The sequence below is a fragment of the Melospiza melodia genome, chromosome 22 (assembly GCF_035770615.1).
Source record: "Melospiza melodia melodia isolate bMelMel2 chromosome 22, bMelMel2.pri, whole genome shotgun sequence".
NCBI classification, from domain to species: Eukaryota; Metazoa; Chordata; class Aves; order Passeriformes; family Passerellidae; genus Melospiza; species Melospiza melodia.
The window spans coordinates 4,871,834-4,892,065 of NC_086215.1; the positions used below are offsets into that span (position 1 = coordinate 4,871,834).

The following is a 20,232-nucleotide window of genomic DNA, read 5'->3' on the forward strand; positions in this document are numbered from 1 at the left end:
GGTGGAAGTTAAACAGCCCTGAGCTTCACCAGGATGGTGTTTTTGGTTCTTTTCACCTCATGTGGGGACAACTGGTGGCCAACCTTCCCCCAGGGCAAGGCTGGGGAGTCCCTTGGGGCCACCATCAGCTGTGGTTGGAACCCAAGCAGTGATTTCTTCAGTTGCATTTGCCTTGCATTAAATATAATGAAAAGCAAAACATGCCAGAGGTTTTCTCCCAAAATTTCAGTGGCTGATTTAGAAGTGTGCAAAATTTTGCTCTGTGCCTCTCTTTACCTTGGTTTTTTTTTTCTTTTTTTTCTTTTTTCTTTTTTTTTTTTTTTTTTCTGTTATCCTAAAGTTAGGACCTGGAGGGGACATTCCACTTTCATGCTGAAACAGAAAGTGTTTTGTGTGTTCCCTAGATCTTTTCCAAAATATTTTGAGGCTGTATAGGGACTTAGAGAACTGTAATTAATTTTTTGGAAAAACCAAAAATCTCAAGTAGCTGCTGCAAAGCACATGATATAATTTTAATCTACTTTACAGGGAAGTTGGAAGGGATTAATTAAGCAGTTAATAATTAACCTGAGCTTTATGTTAGTGCAAAGTACTGAGTAAATGTATTCATAAGGAAATTATGAGAAGTAATTGCTTTTTAGAAAGGAGAATCTGAAGAAGGGTCATGCAAAACTATACTGAAAGTGCTGGAGAAAGCTCAAAACCACTTTTTTTTTGGAGTTAAGGAAATTGTACATTGAAGGTGGAATTTGGGACATAGCCTAGCTTAATATTCAAGAAGAAACTTTCTACCCACAGGTATCAAATGTTCCTCCTTAGCTTACAAAGTTTTGAAGAACTTTCAGCTTTTGCTTTCAAAAATACATTTTCCCCCCTCCATTTTTATAATTTGGCTTTTCTTTGTTTGTTTTTGAGGTTTTTTGAGTATTGTTTATGTTTTTTTGTTGTTTTTTTGTTGTTTTTTTGTTTGTTTTGGTTTTTTGTTTTTGTTGTTTTGGGATTTTTTTGGGGTTTCTTGGGTTTTTTTGGGGTTTTTTTTTAGTTAGTTTTTGGTTGGTTTTTGTTGTGTTTTTTTGGGGGGTTATTTCACTCCAACCTGCAGCTTCACCTTTCCCTACCCATTAAATTAAGGCTCTAGCGAGCTGCAGAGTAGTGATGGCACAGAAGAAGAAGAAGAAGAAGAGGAAGAAGAAGGCAAACAACAGAGATCTCACCCCAACATGCTCCCACAAAACCAAAACCCAACAAAACGCCCCCGCTGACCCTGGAGGGATCCCCCACCATCTGCTGCAGGCCGGAGCCCTACAGCAGAAAGGCCCCAAAGAAAGTTTTGTGCTCCTTGGTGTAATCCACCAGCTTGATGTCACTCACGTTGACCATCAGCTTGTCTCCCACCTCCAAGGAGACCACAGCACCCAGGTAGATGGGCTGGAACCAACCATTGCCGTTCTCACTGAGGGTCTTGGTGCCCGTCAGCAGCTGGGTGGGCTCGGGGTAGCTGTCAGTGACCTTGGTGATGATCTCAGTGACAGAGCTGGCCTTGTGGCTGCTCTCCACGGGCCCTCGGAAGGTGACCTGGGCGTAGACGTAGTAATCTCCGGACACGGGGATCACCAGGGCGTTGCTGGAGTAGCTCAGGTTGTTCTTGGTGAAGGCCAGGCCTCGCTTGTCCTCCCACTGCAGGATGGGCATGTGGCTCCCCACGGTGCTGGCCAGGTCCTGCCTCTTCACTGCAGCGGGGAGAGAGAGGGAGAGGAGTGTGGGTCAGGGTGGCACAGGGTGCGTGGGACCTGAAATCTCTGCTCTGAGAGGATTGGGGTTTAAACAGGGTGAGTAAAAAAGCTGGAGCAGAAATGTTCCTATTTCAGGGCTTGAAAACTGAGCTGAATGGGCTGCAGGACTGTGGGAAATGGATTTGGAGAGAGTTCTTAGGGTTTGATAGAAAGAAACCCTAAAAGAAACCTTTTTATCAAACCCTTAGGGTTTTGTTGTGGTTTTTTTTGGGATTATTTCACTCCAACCTGCAGCTTCCCCTTTCCCTTCCCATTGAATTAAGATCCCTTAGGGTTTGATAAAACCTCCTCCTCCTTCTTCTTCTTCTCCTCCTTCCTCTTCTTCTTCTTCTTTGTCTTCTTCTTCTCTGTCTTCTTCTTCTTCTTCTTCTCTGTCTTCTTCTTCTTCTCTGTCTTCTTCTTCTCCATCTTCTTCTTCTTCTTCTCCATCTTCTTCTTCTTCTTCTTCTCCATCTTCTTCTTCTTCTTCTTCTTCTTCTTTGTCTTCTTCTTCTCTGTCTTCTTCTTCTTCTTCTCTGTCTTCTTCTTCTCCATCTTCTTCTTCTTCTCCATCTTCTTCTTCTTCTTCTTCTTCTTCTTCTTCTTCTTCATCTTCTTCTTCTTCTTCTTCATCTTCTTCTTCGTCTTCTCCTGTGCCATCACTCCCCTGCAGCTCGCTAGAGCCTTAATTTAATGAGTAGGGAAAGGTGAAGCTGCAGGTTGGAGTGAAATAACCCCCCAAAAAACAACCCTAAGGGGTTTGATAGAAGGAAACCCTAAAAACTCTCTACAAGTCCATTTCCCACACAGGACAAGTGCCCAGTGGTGTTCTCCAGGGTGCCCACAGGGTGTCCAGGACTTAAAGCCAAGGGTGCTCTAGGAATATCCTGACAGTGTAAGCTGTGCCTGGGGGCCCTGGTTGTGGGTCAGACCCCAAGGGAGGAGCTGTCCATCCTAAAGGCTGGGTCTCCTGGCACTGGGAAGATGGAGATGGCTTTACCTTCCCATCTCACCCATTTCCAGAGTGAAAACCTTGTCCTCAGGTGACACCAACACTGGGACAGTTGTACCATGCTTCTACCTAAGGGTTGGGGACAGGAAGAGGAAATTCTAAACCAGCTTTTCCTTCAGGAGGGGTGGATTGCAATTCTGTTTCTTAGAAAGACACTGCTGAGCTTGCAGAGTGCCCACACTGGTCACCACGATGTGTCACCACTTGGACTTCTCCTCCTGCTTTTTCTTAAGGGGGTTGGGGCTCCTCAGCCCTTCTCCTCCTCTGTGCTCTCAAGGACATCTTTTGTAGAATTGCTTTTGGTTTACCAAAGTCACTGGATTTTAGCAAAAAACCCCAAAGACCCCACTGTGCTTCAAGAGCTCCGATTCCAAAGCAACACATTCTATTTTAAACCATTTTTATCCCTCTCTTCCCTTTTTTTCTTTCTTTAATGCTTGTCTGGAACAAAATACTACATTTGGAGTCAGCCTCAACATTCCTCTAGGCTTTTATTTGTTCCCAATCTTGTGCTGAACAGATTGAGCTCCAATCCTGACCTCAGCATCAGTCTGATCCAAGCTGAGGATGCTTCCCAGCCTGCAGGGGAAAAATGAGGGAATTGCTGCCCTTTTGCCTTCACCACTTTGATTTCTCGCACACAACAGAGAGGACAATAAACCTCAGCCCTTGCATGGTTTTCTGCAGGGAATCAAGAGTTGTCTCTGCTCTTTACTGCCTGCCACACGGAATTGTTGTGCTAAAACAGCAGCAGTGGGAAGAAGAGGATAAAAACCATGAAGATTATCTCAGGTATTGAAATGAACCTGGAAAATGAACGATGGATGCTTAGAAAAGATTGAGGGAACAGAGTTCCAGGAACTGAGACCTTTTTAATGAGCTTGTTAATGTTTAAAGCTGATTTTTATTCAGTATTTGGGGAAAGGGGTGTGTGCATGGGAAGGAGGGCAATGGAATGCAGGTGAGGGAAGGCTTTGGAATTCCCTTGGCAATAACCTATAGGTCCATCCTGAAATGAGACTCAGAAAAAGGAATGTGCTCATGTCCTAGTGGCATCTGTTTCCCTCTTTTCCAACAGTAAATAATCCATGAGGATACAGGAAGCTGTTAAGAGTGCAATTCCTTTTATATTCTCTGGGTAGCACAACAAAATAACAGCCTTTTTTTTTTTTAGTGCTGAAGTATCAAATCCTTCTGATCTTTTCACAGAAGGCAAAGGATGGGGAAAGTATTTCAGGGATGGGGAAGACAGACAGAGATTGTGGCAGCAAGGAAAGCTAAATTATAGAACTATTATAAAGGTTAGAGACAATGGAGTGGGGAATAAAAGAATAAAAGAAAGTGAAAGTGCTCCTGGTCTGCCTTCATCTGCATCCACCTCAACGCATCATCCCTCAGTTCATGGACTTTCTGAATCCTGGGAAAAGCTCAGCTAGCTTTGGATCACTCTAAGCTTTGCAAGAGCTCACAGCAATTAATCTCAGAGAGCAGAGGAAATCTTGTTTGAGGTGGGAAGAATGAGGAAAGATCAGAATAGTTCCAGAAAATGTCCTGGGCTCTATTCCATCTCTGGAATTTTGGGGGAATTTGAAGAGAAGCTGCCTGTGAAATATTCTTTTCTTGCAGAATGATGGATTTAAAATGTCAGTGACACTCAATTCCACAATGAATTTTTATATTAGTTATAAAATAGATTTTATTAGTTTTAGAATATGATAAGATCTCAAATGAACTACATGACTTCCTGACTTCCAGAATTAGTCAGGTTTCACAGCTTTAACCTCCCTTTTAGGATGAATCTCCCTCTATTGATGCTCTCTATTTTCAAGTTAATTGGTTTTTCCCATGCTTTCAGTAACAGGAGAATAAAAACGAATGTTCAAGTGCTTTTTAATACAGCACAGCTCCTTTTCTAGCAGCAGCTGTACTTTGTACTTGTCATTTATTTATTTATTTCCTAAATTCTGGAGTTCCTCTTCCTGCAAATATACCTATGATGCTAATTCTTAAAGAAATTAAAATCTGCTTTTAATAAGAGCTTCATTGCCACAGTTCCTTCTGTTTTCTCACACACTATAAATTTCTGGCATCCCTTAATTCTCCTGTCCCCAAATCCCTTTTGGCTCAGTCCCTTGCTGGAGAATCCCTGTTGCCTGTCAGATTTGGGATCTATTTTGTGCTGAATTTGTGGGGTTTCTGCAGTTCTCAGCACCAATGGGAAAGACTAATCCTGAACTCTGAGTCTGAACAGGAGCCTGGAGCCTGTGGTGAAGCCCTTGTGGTGCAAGGTCCTGTGTCCTCTGCTGCTCCAGTTCATGCCCTGAGGGTTTAATAAAGGTGATTTGGAGGCAGAAATGAGGCTCTGGCCACATTTAGAGTTGGCTTTGGGACCACACAAGGAGGAGCATGAGGCAGGTGCCAGGTTTGGGACAAAATGAGGAGGAGCATGATCCAGGTGGCAGGTTTGGGATCAAATGAGGAGGAGCATGATCCAGGTGCCAGGTTTGAGACCAAATGAGGAGGAGCATGATCCAGGTGCCAGGTTTGGGATCAAATGAGGAGGAGCATGATCCAGGTGGCAGGTTTGGGACCACAGGAGGGAGGAGCATGATCCAGGTGCCAGGTTTGGGACTAAATGAGCTGGAGGATAAGGCAGGAGCCAAGTTTGGGACCACATGAGAAGGAGCATGAGCCAAGTGCCAGGTTTGGGACCCCTGCAGCACCAGCAGCACGAGGTCCTGCAGCATTGGCCATCCCCTGTGCCACAGGCTGGTGACAAGAAGGAACAGGCACTGCCCTGAACCCTGACCCCAAACCCAACCAAGTCAGTGGGCAAGGCAAGGAGAAGCCCCAAATGAACATTAATGCACAGGAGGGGACTCTGAGCTGGGTTTTGGCACATCTCAGTGGGTAAAGCCATCAGGGAAGGCAGATCTCGATTCCAGACTGGGTGAATAAAAATTCTCAGTGTGAGTTAAAAAGGCCAAGAGCAGCTGGAAGATTTATCATAAAGGAACAGGCACCAAAACATGGAGCTGCTCTGCTACTGCCAATTAATCAGTGCATTCCCAAAGAACTCCATCCAATTCTCATTCCTCTCACTCCTCTGCTCTTACCTTCACAATAGATGTGCCTAAAACTAGAAAAAGACAGAATAAAGGTGTGGAAGAGATTTCCTACAGTTTAGGATTTGTACCTTCACATTGAAAACAACACCTGAGGTGGGGGAATGTAACAAAGATCAGGGGAATAATTATTCCTTTTACACTTTCTGTGTTCAAGTAACTGTTTCTGAGAAGAGAGCACCAGGGTGGAGCCCAAGAAATTATTATGCACAGAGTTGAAAATAACAGGAAATATTTTCTGCCTGCAAAGTGCTGTTAAGATGGGAAATTCATTGCCACAGGGATAAGCACCAGGAATATGTTCAGGTTAAAAAAAGGCCAAAGAAAATCCATAGATATTCGGTTTCTTGATGACTACACAGCACAGCACAGAAAGGAGAGAGAAAATTCCTTCAAGTTTCCCCTTTTCTTGCTCTTTTCTATGGCCAGCAGTGACTAGCCCTCAGTGGAATGCCAGAGAGGATGGACACAGACCCTGGGAGGCTGCCTAGGAATGATAGCAAAGGAATTTTTTGGTAAATATAGGGGCTGGAGAAATGTGGAGAAAACTGCTGGGTGTTTCCCGGTGGCAGCTGGGCTTTTGTGCAACCCAGGGGAGTTCCCAGCAGCAGAGCAGAGCTTGGGCTGCTCCTCTGACTCACTGGAGCCTCTGGGCCTCTCTGCCAGGGGGGATTTAAAAAACCAAAACCTTAAATTAGCAAGGTTTTGCTCCTTAAAACTGGCACTTGAGCAAAGATGTGATTGTGGCCAAGCCAGGTTTGGAGCTCCAGAAACCCCCATGGCAAAGAGAAAGGCACAAATGAAGGAGCTGCTGGATCAAGGAAAGGAAACTGTGCTGGGAAAGCATCAGCCCTGAGCTGCAGAGTGATGGAGCCCTGGGGGTGGATTTGCATCTCTGCAGGAAATATGAGAGAAACATCCCAGCATTTCCTGCATTCCTCAGGTTACAAAGTGCACCCTGGGGTGCTGGGGAAGCCTCTGCAGTGAGCTGTGCTTTGCAGAGGGATACAAGGCCTCAGGCCAGCTGGAAAAATCTTTGGCACTCACTGCATCCACACTGGAGCCTCTGGGCCTCTCTGTCAGGGAGGTTTTAAAAAACCAAAACCTTACAGTAGCAGACAGGCTCCTTTTGCTCCTTAAAACTTGAGCAAAGCTGTGATTATGGCCAAGGCCAGGCCAGGTTTGGAGGTCCATGGCAAAGGGAAAGGCACCAAGGATGTGCCTCAGGAAGGAGCTGCTGGATCAAGGAAAGGAAACTGTGCTGGGAAAGCATCAGCCCTGAGCTGCAGAGTGATAGAACGCTAGGGATGGATTTGCATCTCTGCAGGAAATCATCCCAGCATTTCCTGCATTTCTCAGGTTACAAAGTGCACCCTGAGGTGCTGGGGAAGCCTCTGCAGTGAGCTGTGCTGTGCAGAGGGATACAAGGCCTCAGGCCAGCTGGAAAACCCTTTGGCACTCACTGCATCAACACTGGAGCCAGGCAGGAACTTTTCTCTGGGAATACCTAAATTTTCCATGTGGGTGGAGCTGGTGAGGGTGGGGGATGTCTCAGGGCAAGGTCCTTGGGGTGGTGATGGCCTCAAGGCTGAGGTGGTGACATGGGGACCTTGGAGATGCTGGCAGCCCCTTGGAAAGGCATGGGAGACCTTTGGAAAGGCATAGAAAACTGTTGGAAAGGCAAGATAACCCTTTGGAATGTCATGGAAACTTCTTAGAAAGACATGGAAGACCCTTGGAAGGGCAGGGAAGCCTCTTGGAAAAGCACTGAAGCTCTTGGAAAGGCATGGAAGCCTCTTGGAAAGGCATGGAAACCCTTTGGAAAGACATGGAAACCTCTTGGAAAGGCATGGAAACTTCTTAGAAAGGAATGATAACTCTTTGGAAAGGCATGGAAGCCTCTTGGAAAGGCATGGGAGACCCTTGGAAAGGCATGGAAACCTCTTGGAAAGGGATGATAACTCTTTGGAAAGGCATGGAAACCTCTTGGAAAGGCATGATAACCCTTTGGAAATGGATGATAACTCTTTGGAAAGGCATGGAAACCTCTTGGAAAGGCGTGATAACCCTCTGGAAATGGATGATAACTCTTTGTGAAGGCATGGAAGCTCTTTGGAAAGGCCTGGCAGCCCACCCTGTGACAGGACTTTGTGATGGCACCTTCCTACCACGAAATAAAAGCTCGGAGGGCTCAGCTTGGCATTACCTTTCCCTGCTTGCTCTGAAATGTGTCAGAGACTATCTCACTGAAAACAGGGGAGAGGATTAATGGGAATATGGTGTGTGTGGAGTCTGAGTCAGGCTTTGCAGAAAAATAAACTAAAACTAGCTTGATTTGGCCAGATTTTTCTCCAAAACTTGTAATTCTTGTCAATTCACTGCTCCACAAGGGCTCACATGAGCTCCTTCCCTGCCTTTTCTGGGGATTCAGCAGATCACTGAGACATTAGGAACCTGTTTCAGTTCAGTTACAAAAGCTGGTCATTCAGTGAAAGAAACAGCTCAGAAAAGTGACATTTCTGTCAGCTGTCCCTTTGTGGGCCGTTTCCTGCAGACACACTGCACTCAGCCTGGCCTGCTCAACAAGGCAAAGCTGATTATTCTGCTCCCACCAGACCCACAAGGACCAAGCTTACTGAACCACAACATTGGCTGTAAAAAGGCTTTAGTGGTGAACAAGAATTACCTGTCAGGTGAGCTCGTGGCTTCTCTGCACTGGAGAGAGTGTCTGTAACTGAGGGAAAAGGGAGAAAAATGGTGTGAGGATGTTTGCTGCTGTTCAATAATAAAACTACAGAATATTCTGAGCTGGGAGGGACCCATGGGATCATCAATCCCACCCCTGTCTCTGCACAGACACCTCAGAATCCCACCCTGGGCACCCCTGGCAGCGCTGTCCAAAGGCTCCTGGAGCTCTGGCAGCCTCGGGGCCGTGCCCATTCCCTGGGCAGCCTGGGCAGTGCCAGCACCCTCTGGGGGCAGAACTTTCCCTAAGTCAGCAAAATATGAGTTGTGATTTGTTGCAGACATCTTTTATGAAAAATCCTTTCTTTAGGATTTTTCCTCCTGAGAAGCTGGGAGGCCTCAGGAACAAAATGTAAGCAATGATTATCTGCTGCTGTGGAATGCAACAGGTGCATCTGTGATTGGTCTCATGGGGTTGTTTGTAATTAATGGCCAATCACAATCAGCTGGGTCGGACAGAGAGTCCAAAGCACAAACCTTTGTTATCATTCTTTGCTATTCTATTCTTAGCTAATCTTCTGATGAAACCTTTTCTTCTATTCTTTTAGTATAGTTTTAATGTAATATATATCATAAAACGATAAATCAGCCTTCTGAAACATGGAGTCCGACTCATCTCTTCCCCAGTCCAAGAACCCTGTGAACACGGTCACAGTAATTGACTCCCCTGAGGAAATGTGCAGGCTCTTTCTGAGTCAGGGATGATTTGCTGAACTCTTACTGACCCCCATGAGGTGATAAATGCAAACAGGGGAGTTTGGCAGAGCTGCTGCAGCACCAGCAGGGCACATTGTGGCTGTGTCCTGAACTGCTGGAGGCAAACAGAGGGGAATTGTGAGGAGCACAGGCTCCCAAATCCCTGCTGGTGCTTGTTCAGGGAGTCCCACTGACCCTGCAGCATCACTGTGATATTTTATGAAAAAATCCCTTTGCCAGGATTTCTTCTCCTGGGAAGCTGGGAAACTTCAGCTTCTCCCTGTTTTGCTGCTTTGGAATGTGATTTGGAGAATTGTTTACCAGCATGTGAATTGTTTTAATTTAATGACCAATCACAGCCAGCTGTGTCAGGACTCTGGTCAGTCACAGGTTTTTTATTACTCATTCTTGTTAAGCCTTCTGATGACTCATTTCTCTTTCTTTAGTATAGTTTTAATATAGCATTTTTGCAATATGATATGATATGATATGATATGATATGATATAATATAATATAATATAATATAATATAATATAATATAATATAATATAATATAATATAATATAATATAATAATCAGCCTTCTGAGAAGTTGTAGTCAGATTCTCATCTCTCACCTCCTGGGGACCCTCACAACACCCCAACACTGCAGAGCTGTGGGGGAAGCCTGTGCCTGCACAGCTTTCCCAGCCTGGGGTTAGAAATGTTCCCATTTCACTGTGCCCACTGTTATCTCCCTCAGTGTGCCCTGCATGGCTTGTCTGGGCAGGGATTGGGGTGCTGAGGGCAGAGGTGTGCTGGGATTGCAACACCACAGGGGAAAGGGTGGCAAACTCACCAGCAGCCAGTGCTCGTTGCTTCAGGAAGATAGAGCCCCTCTCCTCTGTGACCTGCAGGGACAGGGACAGCAATCAGCTCAGAGGGGCTGTGGGAATTAGCCCAGAACATGGAACAGCTGCAGTAACATCTGTCAGAGGGTCGGGGGGTGGGACCGTGGGGACAGACGGAGATGAGAGATCTCTGGAGCCAGGTCTGGAACTTGGGGTTCATTGCAAAGGGCCTGGGTGCAGGGCCCTGCTGGGAGCTGCCAAACACAGCTCAGAGCAGGACTGAGAGAAGAGAGACAATGGTAAAGAGGGTGAAAGAGAGAGAGAGGATGAGAGGGTAAGAGAGTAAAAGGGTAAGAGAGCAAGGTTCCCGTTACAATAAAACAAATCTTCTGTGTTGAATATTCTAATTCTCACTAACCAATCTAGTACAAGATACAAATCCTACAGCGTTTACATACAGCCTATAAGAATCATTACATCACCATACTGTGTTACATTTTAAACCCTACAAACTCCTCTTTGGGCCCCTTCTGCCAAGCTGTAGGGTCTGCTCTGACCCTTGGGCCTGTCTGCAAGCAGAGGGTGTTGTTCCATCAAAAGGGGATCACCTTCAGCTGGCCACACCATTGTTTTCCAGTTGTTCAGTAACTGAGGGATCTCATAGCTTGCTTTCATTTCAATCTCACTTATAGTTTCTATATTCTCAAAATCTTTTGCCAGGCAATCACATTTATAAGGCTTTCCTGTTTCATCTTCCCCAACCAACATCAGTGAATTCAGATGGAGCATTTTGGCTAAAAGGTGAGCCCTGATGAGTCTTTGTTCACTGCAAGACATTTCTGCTGTTGGCTTAGAGGTGCCCTCATCTCTGACAGGTTCCAGGACCAGGGGGGTTTGTCAGGTTCTGAGCTGGACAAACCCCAGCAGAGTGACCCAGCCATGCATGGTGACGGTTCAGCCCTGCTGGAGCCTCTCTTGCCCTCAATCCAGGGACAGCAAGCAGAGCAAAGGGACAGATTCTCCTCAAGGCAGCCAGGTCTGAGCCCTTACAGGAGCAAAGGTTCCCCACAACACCAGGAGAGACTGAGGTGGGTCAGCTCCACCTGCCTTTTGTCCTTCACCCAGACCAAGGCTGTTCCTTAGGTGTGTCTGGAATTCTGGGTGTCCTCCTGGGGAGCAGGAGCTGAGCAGAGCCAGGGAGCAGCCGCAGGGTGAGCTCTGCTGCTGGGCTCTGCACTGGGGAAAGGCTCATCCTTGCTCTCCTCTGCAATTCCCTCCTGGAGCAGGACACTCCCACTGCCCTCATGGCCCTGAGGCCCTGCCTGGCTGTCACCGAGCCGGGGCAGTCCCGAGGGGCTGTGCCTGTCACACACTTGAGGGGCTGTGCCTGTCACACACTCGGTGCCCTGAGTCACCTGCTGTGCCCCCTGAGTCACTGGGCACGGCACAGGGAGCAGGCTGGGGGGCGGGGGATGCTCTGGGGTGCTGGGGATGCTGGAGATACTAGGGGATGCTGGGGGATGGTGGGGGTGCGGTGGATGCTGGGGGTAGTGGGGATACTGGGGATAGTGGGAGGTGCTATGGGGACGATGGGGATGCTGGGGGATGCTGGGGGATGTTGTGGGATGATGGGGATGCTGTGGGATCCTGGGGGGGATGCTGGGGTTTCTGGGGATGGTGCGGGATGCTGAGGATGCTGGGGGATGTTGTGGGATGCTGGGGGTTCTGGGGATGCTGGGGGATCATGGGGGATGCTGGGGGATAGTGTGGGATGTTGGGGGTGCTGGGGATGGTGTGGGATGCTTGGGGATGTTGGGAGATGCTGCGGGATGCTGGGGATGGTGGAGGATGGTGAGGGGTGCTGGGGATGATGGGAGATGATGGGGGATGGTGGGGATATTGGGGGGTGCTGGGGGATGTTGCCAGATGCTGAGGATGCTGCCTCACATCTGGCCTCGCAGGGCTGTGAGGAGCAGCCCTTGGAGCAGCCTGGGTTGTGCTGACCCTCAGCACTGACCCTTGGAATTGACCCTCAGGGCTGTCAGGAACCCCCATCCCAGAACATCTTTCAGGAGCACACAGGGCTGGCATGGTGTGTTTTATGGGCAGACACCAAAACCACACAGAATAAACGGAATAAACCACCACTGGTCAGCTCATAACAAAGTATTTGAGGCACTTTGCCCAATCTAACCTGGAACCATATTAATATGTAGATGCTGGAGCTGGCTCCTGCTGGCTGTGTCTCAAACACTGCAGGAGAAGGAGAAAATAGAGAATTTCTATTGGCTGGGGAAGGGGAATGTTTGTGGAAGGAGAGGCAGCCTGGCCTGCCTGGGGTTGGGGGCTGCTCCAGGAAAGCCAGAGACAGTTTAATGTTTTACTGGAAGTAAACATCCGTGAGCTGCTGCAGCAAACAGTCATTGCTAAAATAGCTGCTCCAGCCTGGTGGGGAAAAAAATTGAGAAGGAAACAACAGGAAAAATTCTCCTTTTTGTTTTATATTCCCTTGCCCACCTGTACAGAAATGTGTGGCCCAGCCCCAGCAGCCTCCTGGCACAGACTGGTGTGAGCTTCCAGTGTGGCACTGGGTGAACGTCCAGAACATTGGTGCTGTGCAGGAGATTCCTGAGCCTTTCCTCGTGTGTGAGGAGTTTCAAGGTCCTGCTCTCTGTGGTGACTAACCCTGCTGATGTGACTCAGCCCCAGCCTTTGTCCCCTGCCCTGATGGGAAGCACAAGGTCAGAATTTAGGATTTCCCTCACTCTCCCCTGCCTTTCAGCTGGGTGTATTCACCTAGAAGTATATTTACACATTCCTTGTTGTGGCATTTCCTACCTATTTCCCAAGTGACTAATTCTCATTAGTGATCCCATTCTCTAAGGATTCTGCAGGCAGGGAAAAAATCAATCCCAAACCTATATTTAAGAATGCAACTTCTGTGGAACTGTTTACATACTTGAAAGCTTAACTTCTGCTGAAGTTCCTTGTATAAACTTGGATGTTGCAATCCAAACAGAGGTGGCAGGAAAATGGGAAGGAGAGCAAGAAGAATTCTGCTTCTTCATAAAAGATAACAAAAAGGTTTTGTTTAAACCTAAATTTACTTGTTTCCTAAGAAATCCAGCTGGAAACTCCAGGTGCAGGAGCTGCATGGGACAGAGCAGATAGAGCAGGGGGACACAGCAAGGTGTGAAATTATTCTGTTGCTTGGCAAAGGTATGGCTGTTCTTCTTTTCCCTAATTGTGCTATCTTAAATGTGTAAATATAAAATACAACTCTCCTGCAGAAGATGTTTTAGCAGCAGACAATGCTGCATAATGGCCAGGTGTCAGAAATAGGCACAGCTGTTGTGCATGGATGGGGAGGGAGAGCTGAGCAGCAGGAGCCAGTGCAGAGAACATTCACACAATCAGTGCTTTTCTCTCTTTTCCCTTTCTTGCTCAGCTGTGGTTCTGTAAAGTTCACAGCTTCAATTTTCCCTTTGGTCACTGTGGAGAGCCCAAGCACTGAGTGATGCTGAAACCCCCCCCCGAGCTGACTCACAGATGTTTGGGCAGGCAGCTCTAATGGCCCTGGGCATTGCTGGGTGCTGAACACTTCTGCTACCACAAACCTCCAAAAAGCCCCAGTGCATTTGTATCCAGGTATTCTAAAGCCAAACAGGAGGGCTGATATCCAGTGGCGTGGCAAGAGCAGCTGGCTGTGCAGGCAGAGGGGCTGATGAGCTGAATGAATTCCCCCAGCTCCTCCATCTCAGCCCTGTTTCGCAGGGAGGGGCTCTGAAGGACATGTGCAGTACATAAACCAAAATTTTTCTAACTTCAGAGATGCTGCATGGCCTGGGCTGGGAATTTTTGGCAGGAGCTGGTCTGTGCCAGTAAAAACTGGCTTCAATCAGAACATTTTGCTGCCCAGTGGGAGGCTGTACCCAAGGCATGTGCTCACAAGGAACATCTGCATCCAGCAGCAGGATTTAACTGGTGCTGGCTTTGGAGGGGGAATCCCAACACCTGGGCCCATCCAGGTGTGCTTGCTGCTCCTCCCCAGGTATTTCTCCTTACCTAAAGATCAGGAAGCTTTTGAGGTTCTCCTTCCTTTATGGGCAGGCCATGAGGGCAGATCTCTCCTGGGGTTTGTTGCCAGCTTTCCAGCAGGATCCAGGTGGAGCCTCTGGGATTTCCCAGTTCCTCCTGCTCTGCAGCAGGTCCCTTCTCCACTGCCAGTGACATGGCACAGATCTGGCACACAGCTGAATGTCCAACCTTTGGGACAGGGTTTGGAATTCCTATTTATGTTGCTTGTGGTGCGTCAAGAGTGCCATGAAAAATAAACCCAAACACCAACTCCTCCAGGCTACAGGACCTGATGCTCTGCTGAGTGGGATGCTGAGGCAGCCAGAGCTGCTCTCCTGTGCCCTTCCATCAATGGTTTTGGGAACTCAGCCTGAAACTTGGCTTCCCTTTGAGGAAGGATTGCCCTTCCTCCAGCAGGGCACCACTATGGCCTTAAAATAGATTTCCTGCTAGTAGCACAAGCCACGTGTCCTGGTTTCAAAAACCCTTTTTTCCTCTCCTCCCTCTGGACTGAAGCACAAAAGAAAGTGGTTTCTCTTTCCCAAAGGAGCATGGAGGAAGCCTGGAAGGTGTCCAGGGAAAACCATCACCAGGCTGGAATTATTCATCCATTGCACCATGACACACAGAGAACACTGGTAGCCCACACATGTCACTGTAATGACATAACCTGCCCTGCTTTTTCCTGAAAGGGACATTTCCAGAGAAAGGGATGAGTTTGCATCCCTTCAGAGGCACCAGGTGACACCAGGGCCAGGCAGGGATGACCAAGGTGCCTCGCCCTGTGGGCAGCCTGCCCAGGGACACTCCCCTGTTACACAAACCTGGCCAGGTTTCCCTTCTCCTCCTGGCTCCAGGAAGCACTCAGGAATTCCATGTGCTCCTCACCTGCTGAGTCCCTCCCTCCTCCCTGGGCTGTCCCCAGAGCACTGGAAGGTGACAATTGTGTGTGGGCAGAGCTCCGTGGGGCAAGCAGAGGACTCCTCCTGTGGGTGCAAGGGTCAGGAGGCCAATGCTCATCTGGGGCAAGCTCGGGGCTGCCCATTCATCCCACAGTGCCCAGGGCACCCACACCCCACACCAGTGCCCCAGAGAGCTCTGCCACACATGGCTGGTCCCAAACTCCTGACCTGAGCTGTCAGTGGGGCACATGAGGACAGAGCCATTTAGCAAGCTTTGAATGCAGAATGAAATGCAAAAAGACATTTTCCTGAGACCTTTTATGCCCAGAAATATTCCCAGGGCTTGAACCTCTCTGAACCTGCAGGCTCCTGGGGGGCATGGCTCCTTGGGGCATTCAGAGACACCCACCCTGTGTGCTGTCCTGCTGGACAACAGTGATGGGCACAGGGAGCAGAGGGGATGGTGGGCACAGAGAGCAAGAGAGTGAATAGTGGGAACAGAGAGCAGCACAGAGAGCAGCAGAGTGAGAGGTGAGCACGGAGAGCAGCAGAGAGAGCAGCAGAGGGAATGGTGGGCATAGAGAGCAGCACAGAGAACAGCAGAGTGAGAGGTGAGCACAGAGTGCAGAAGGAATGATGAGCACAGAGAGCAGCAGAGTGAGTGGTGGGCACAGAGAGCAGCTCAGGGAATGGTAAGCACAGAGGACAGCAGAGAAAGCAGCAGAATGAATGATGACCACCAACAGCAGCAGAGGTAGTGGTGACCCCAGAGAGGAGCAGAGAGAGCAGCAGAGTGAGAGGTGAGCACAGAGAGCATCACAGAGAGCAGCAGAGTAAGTGATGAGCACAGAGAGCAGCAGAGGGAATGGTGACCCCAGAGAGCAGCAGAGAGAGTAGCACAGAGAGCAGCAGAGTGAGTGGTGGGTACAGAGAGCAGCACAGAGAGCAGCAGAGTGAGTTGTGAGCCCAGAAAGCAGCAGAGGGAATGGTGACCTCAGAGAGCAGCAGAGGGAATGATGAGCACACAGAGCAGCAGAATGAATGAAAATCGGGCTGTGGCAGGGCCCAGCAGAGGAGCAGCTGCTCCCACAGCACCCCTGGCACCCTGCCAGCCCCGATGACTTTCCTCTTCCTCCGTGGGACTCACAGAGGTTGTAACTCCTCTATCACCTCGTAACATCATTGTGGAAACATTACGTGTTGCTAATTAGGAGCAGGTGCATGGGAATGCATACCAGAGTTGCAATTCCAACCGTTTATGATGTGCTTTTCCTCTTAAGGAGCCAAACCCACTCATAAAAGAACTTTTCTCTGCTAACCCTGCCAATGGGGTCATGATCCAGGAACGCATTGGATTGATTAAACAAGTTAACATTTGATTATTCTTCTGCTCCAAGATTGTTTCAAGACTGAACTGTTCTTCTCTGGTGGGACACAAACAAACCCAGAGCAGCAGCACAATGCCCAAACCACCTTGTGAATTTTACCACCCCAACCTCAAGCAGCACCCAGCTTTCAAAGCTCCTCCACGTTCAGCCCCTGCTGTGCTGTAATCCCACATTTCCAGAACTGAAGGCCCCCAAATCCTCTGAGATCGTGCCCAGCCCCTGAGGGAATCTGTGCTGTGGCACCTGCAGGCAGGGCAGCCTGGAACTGACGGCAGTGACACGGTCAGGGCAGCATCACTCAAGAAACTGCCAGATTTACCAGCCTGAGGGGCTGCAGCAGATTAGAACCCAGTGAGGAAGAGGATGCTGCACCCTGAGCATCACCCAGGCAGAGCAGCCTTGGGGTCCCAGCAGGGCCAGCACAGCCCTGGGAGCCACCAGCAGCTCTGCCCTCCCTGAACATCCCCAGGCTAAACTCGAGCCAGTGGACAAACTGCCTTTGAGGCCACCCAAAACCACCCCCTGCTTTCTGGTTAACTGGGGAATTTCAGACCTGAAGCTAAAATTCAAAGCTTAATTCACCAATTCACAGCACTGAGCTCACAGCCTCCCATGGGAATAGGGAATTGCAGGAGGGATGGAGCAGCATGGAAGTTTGTATGGCTGGGAGCAAAGTCTGGCAAAGGAGAAGAGCTGAGAGGAGCCCTGGACTGAGAGAAAGTTCTAATGGGGAGTAAAAAACAGGATGTGAAGTTTAGGGCCAGACTCCCTTAATTTCCTCAAATCAGAAGTTCACATTAATAACAATTAATTATTCACCAGAGCTGTAGCTGTCAGCCCAGTGACGGATGACTGACCCACTGACATCAGCAGATGTTCCTGAAATCACACACTGTGAGGGGAAGCCACAGATTTAACCCAGAAGAAGGGAGGAGAATGAGCCATTGCATCAAAAAATCTGGCAGAAATCACCGATATTTTTTTAAGTATTCCCTGCGGCACAGCAATAAATTTTAACAGTCATGTACTCCTGAAATTAGACACTGCCCAGGAAGTAACAGATTTAACCCAAAAGAAGGGAGGAAAATGAGCCATAGCATCAAAAATCTGGCAGAAACCAGTGATTTTTTTAAGCATTCCCTGCAGCACAGCAATAAAAGTTTCAAAGCCATCTACTTCGCTTGTGACCTCAGTGAAAGTAAGAAACCGTTAGTTAAAAAAGAACGAGCAATAATCAGATTTATCCTCGGGGTGAGGAAGAAGGAATGCAACAGTGAGTCTCACATGTGCCCTCAGACAGGAGAAAGTCACAAAGAGCATTAAAAGTGTTTCACGGACTGGAGAAATTCACAAAGAGAATTAAAAGCGCTCCAGGGAGGCTCCGTTGGGAGGTGCAGACGGCGCTCAGGTGCGCCCAGGTGTTGAGAAGGATGAAAGTTTGACAAGAAAGCCTCACAGGTATGTGTGCTTAGCAGAAAGACTTTTAGATGTAGGATCTGAAGAAGGAATAGAGATGGAAGCAAGTTTTGATATAGAAGAAAAGAATTACTGGCTAACCAAGGAGGCAAAGGGTGTGTGAGTTAGAAGGGGTTTTTCTGACTTAGAGCAAAGGATAAACCCACCCCAAACGAGATGATGTTTTTACCAAGCAGAAAGAGAGCACGGGCAAACAAGTCAACAAAGTTGCAAGTAGAAAAAAGGTCTCAGAATTATCCATTGTGAGAAAACTTAAAAACAACTTCTAGCTTAAACTGTAATGTACTGACTTTTAGTGATTGGAGAACAGTAACATAAATATGGTAATTATAGTAATTATGAGCTATAGGTATAGCGGCTATAGTAGCTATAGGTAAAAAAAAAAGTTAAAGTACAGATTGGTTCTAGTGTACTAAGATGCTCAGCAAAGAAAAGTATATAATGCATTGTAATCAAAAGAAAAGTACAGAATGCATTTGTAACCAAAAGAATAGAATGCATTGTAACCAAAAGAAAAGTATAGAAGGCATTGTAACCAAAAGAAAATATTTAATGCAATGTAACCAAAACCAAAGGGTCTCCAGACATTGCTGCTGGAGCTGACGGCTGTAGGCACAGGCTCTGTAACTCACAACCCTGGATGTAATAAAACTGCATTTTGAAGAGGCTCCTGGAGTCCCGCATCCCTCCCTTCGGCTCTGCCTTACCTGTCCGCAGGATCTGGGCGCTCTCAGGTTCCCGACCAGCAGGTAGGCGATGGGCAGCATGAGCAGCAGCACGGCCAGCAGGCAGAAGAGCAGCGCACAGCGGATCCTGCGCAGGTCCTGCCGCAGCCGCATCCCCGCTCCGAGCGCGCTGCCCGCAGCCTCCGCTCCCATCTCCGCCGCGCTCTCCATGGCTCCTGCGAGGGGAGCCGGGCACCGCCAAACCTCCTGTGGCGCCTGCCCTGCATGGAGACCCCCATTAAATAAGAGCAGTGCGGAGTGTGGGAAGGCACCGGGCGCACGCACTCCCTCCCTCCCTCCCGAGGAATGCACCGCCTACAGTAGAAACCCGGCAGGAGCCGCGGGAGCGCTCGGCCCCGCTCCTGCCTCCCAGCGCTCCTGCTCCCCCCGCTCCCTGCTGGAGGAAGCCAGGAAAGTCCCGCTGGGTGGAACCAGGATCAGCGCTCCTGCTGGTGGTGCTGGTGCCGGGTCGGAGCTCCGCGAGGTTTTCCGCCTGGCAAAGGGAACGTGAAACCGATGGGAGTGAAAGTGAGAAGCAGGGGGAGAGCGAGAGGCAGAGAGAGCGCAGCCCGGCAGTTTCTTCTTTCCCAGAGAAAGGGGAAGAGGCATTTGGGGAAGGTGAGATGACAGGAATCAAGTGACCCCAGAGAAGGGGTCCGCTTCTCTGAAGTGTTGCTTCATCCCCTTCATTTTAGCAGAATTCACAAGAGGCTTCCCGTTGCTCAATGTTCACCTTCTGCACCAAACCGTCAGGAACAAAATCAGATGTTTGTCTGCTCTGGGGCTCATCTTCTCCCAAATCACCTTAATTAAAAACCTTAACAAAACGTTGTGCTCTCACAGGAATCTGTTGTTGCTACTAGGACAAGTGTGATTTTACTGTACTTGGGGGAAAAATGATGTCAGTGTTACTTGGCTGACAGCTGCTACCCCTGACACAGAGGAGCTGCAGCCTGTGGAGAGCCTCTGGACCTGATCTGTGGATATTCTTAATTCAGTTGGAGAAAGAACAGAAAGCTGAGCCTGGCAATTTTAGAAGAAAATAATTAAAACAATTATTATTTCTCTTTCTGTAACCATTGTTTGTAGTTATGGTTCTCCACAGTGTGCTATTCATAATCATTAATAAAGTGAGATGTTTCTACTTTGAGCCCAATCAGGTCCCAGCTTAGCCAGTGAGACTATAAAACTCACAACTTCTTGCTCACAACTTCTTGCTCTGCTGTAATTCCACATTTCCAGAACTGAATTCTTGCTAATAAGGAATTATTCTATTTTACCTTCTGATCCACCTAAAGACTGGAGTATTTATATCCACCCCTGACCCAACAGAATCACTGCTCAGCAGCACAAATGGGAGGAACAAGCTCTGCTGGCAGCTGATGTCCAGCTGGAAAGGGGTTCCTGTATCCCAGCAAAATTCCTAAATTCCTTCCTTGCTCCCTGCCACTCTGCAGCAGCCCACCCTCCCCAGGGAAATCTCT

At 48.3% G+C, this 20,232-nt stretch overlaps 1 protein-coding gene across 1 annotated transcript; it reads right to left on the reverse strand.

Moving 5' to 3' along the window:
- Positions 1-339: 339 nt before the first annotated feature.
- TNFSF15 (TNF superfamily member 15) lies at positions 340-18,919 on the reverse strand. Its single transcript, XM_063174504.1, has 4 exons — positions 18,731-18,919; positions 10,189-10,240; positions 8,596-8,643; positions 340-1,730 (listed from the first exon to the last, which is right to left on the reverse strand). Exons 1-4 carry the CDS (start codon positions 18,917-18,919, stop codon positions 1,303-1,305), a joined length of 717 nt encoding a protein of 238 aa, XP_063030574.1. The 3' UTR covers positions 340-1,302.
- Positions 18,920-20,232: the final 1,313 nt, after the last annotated feature.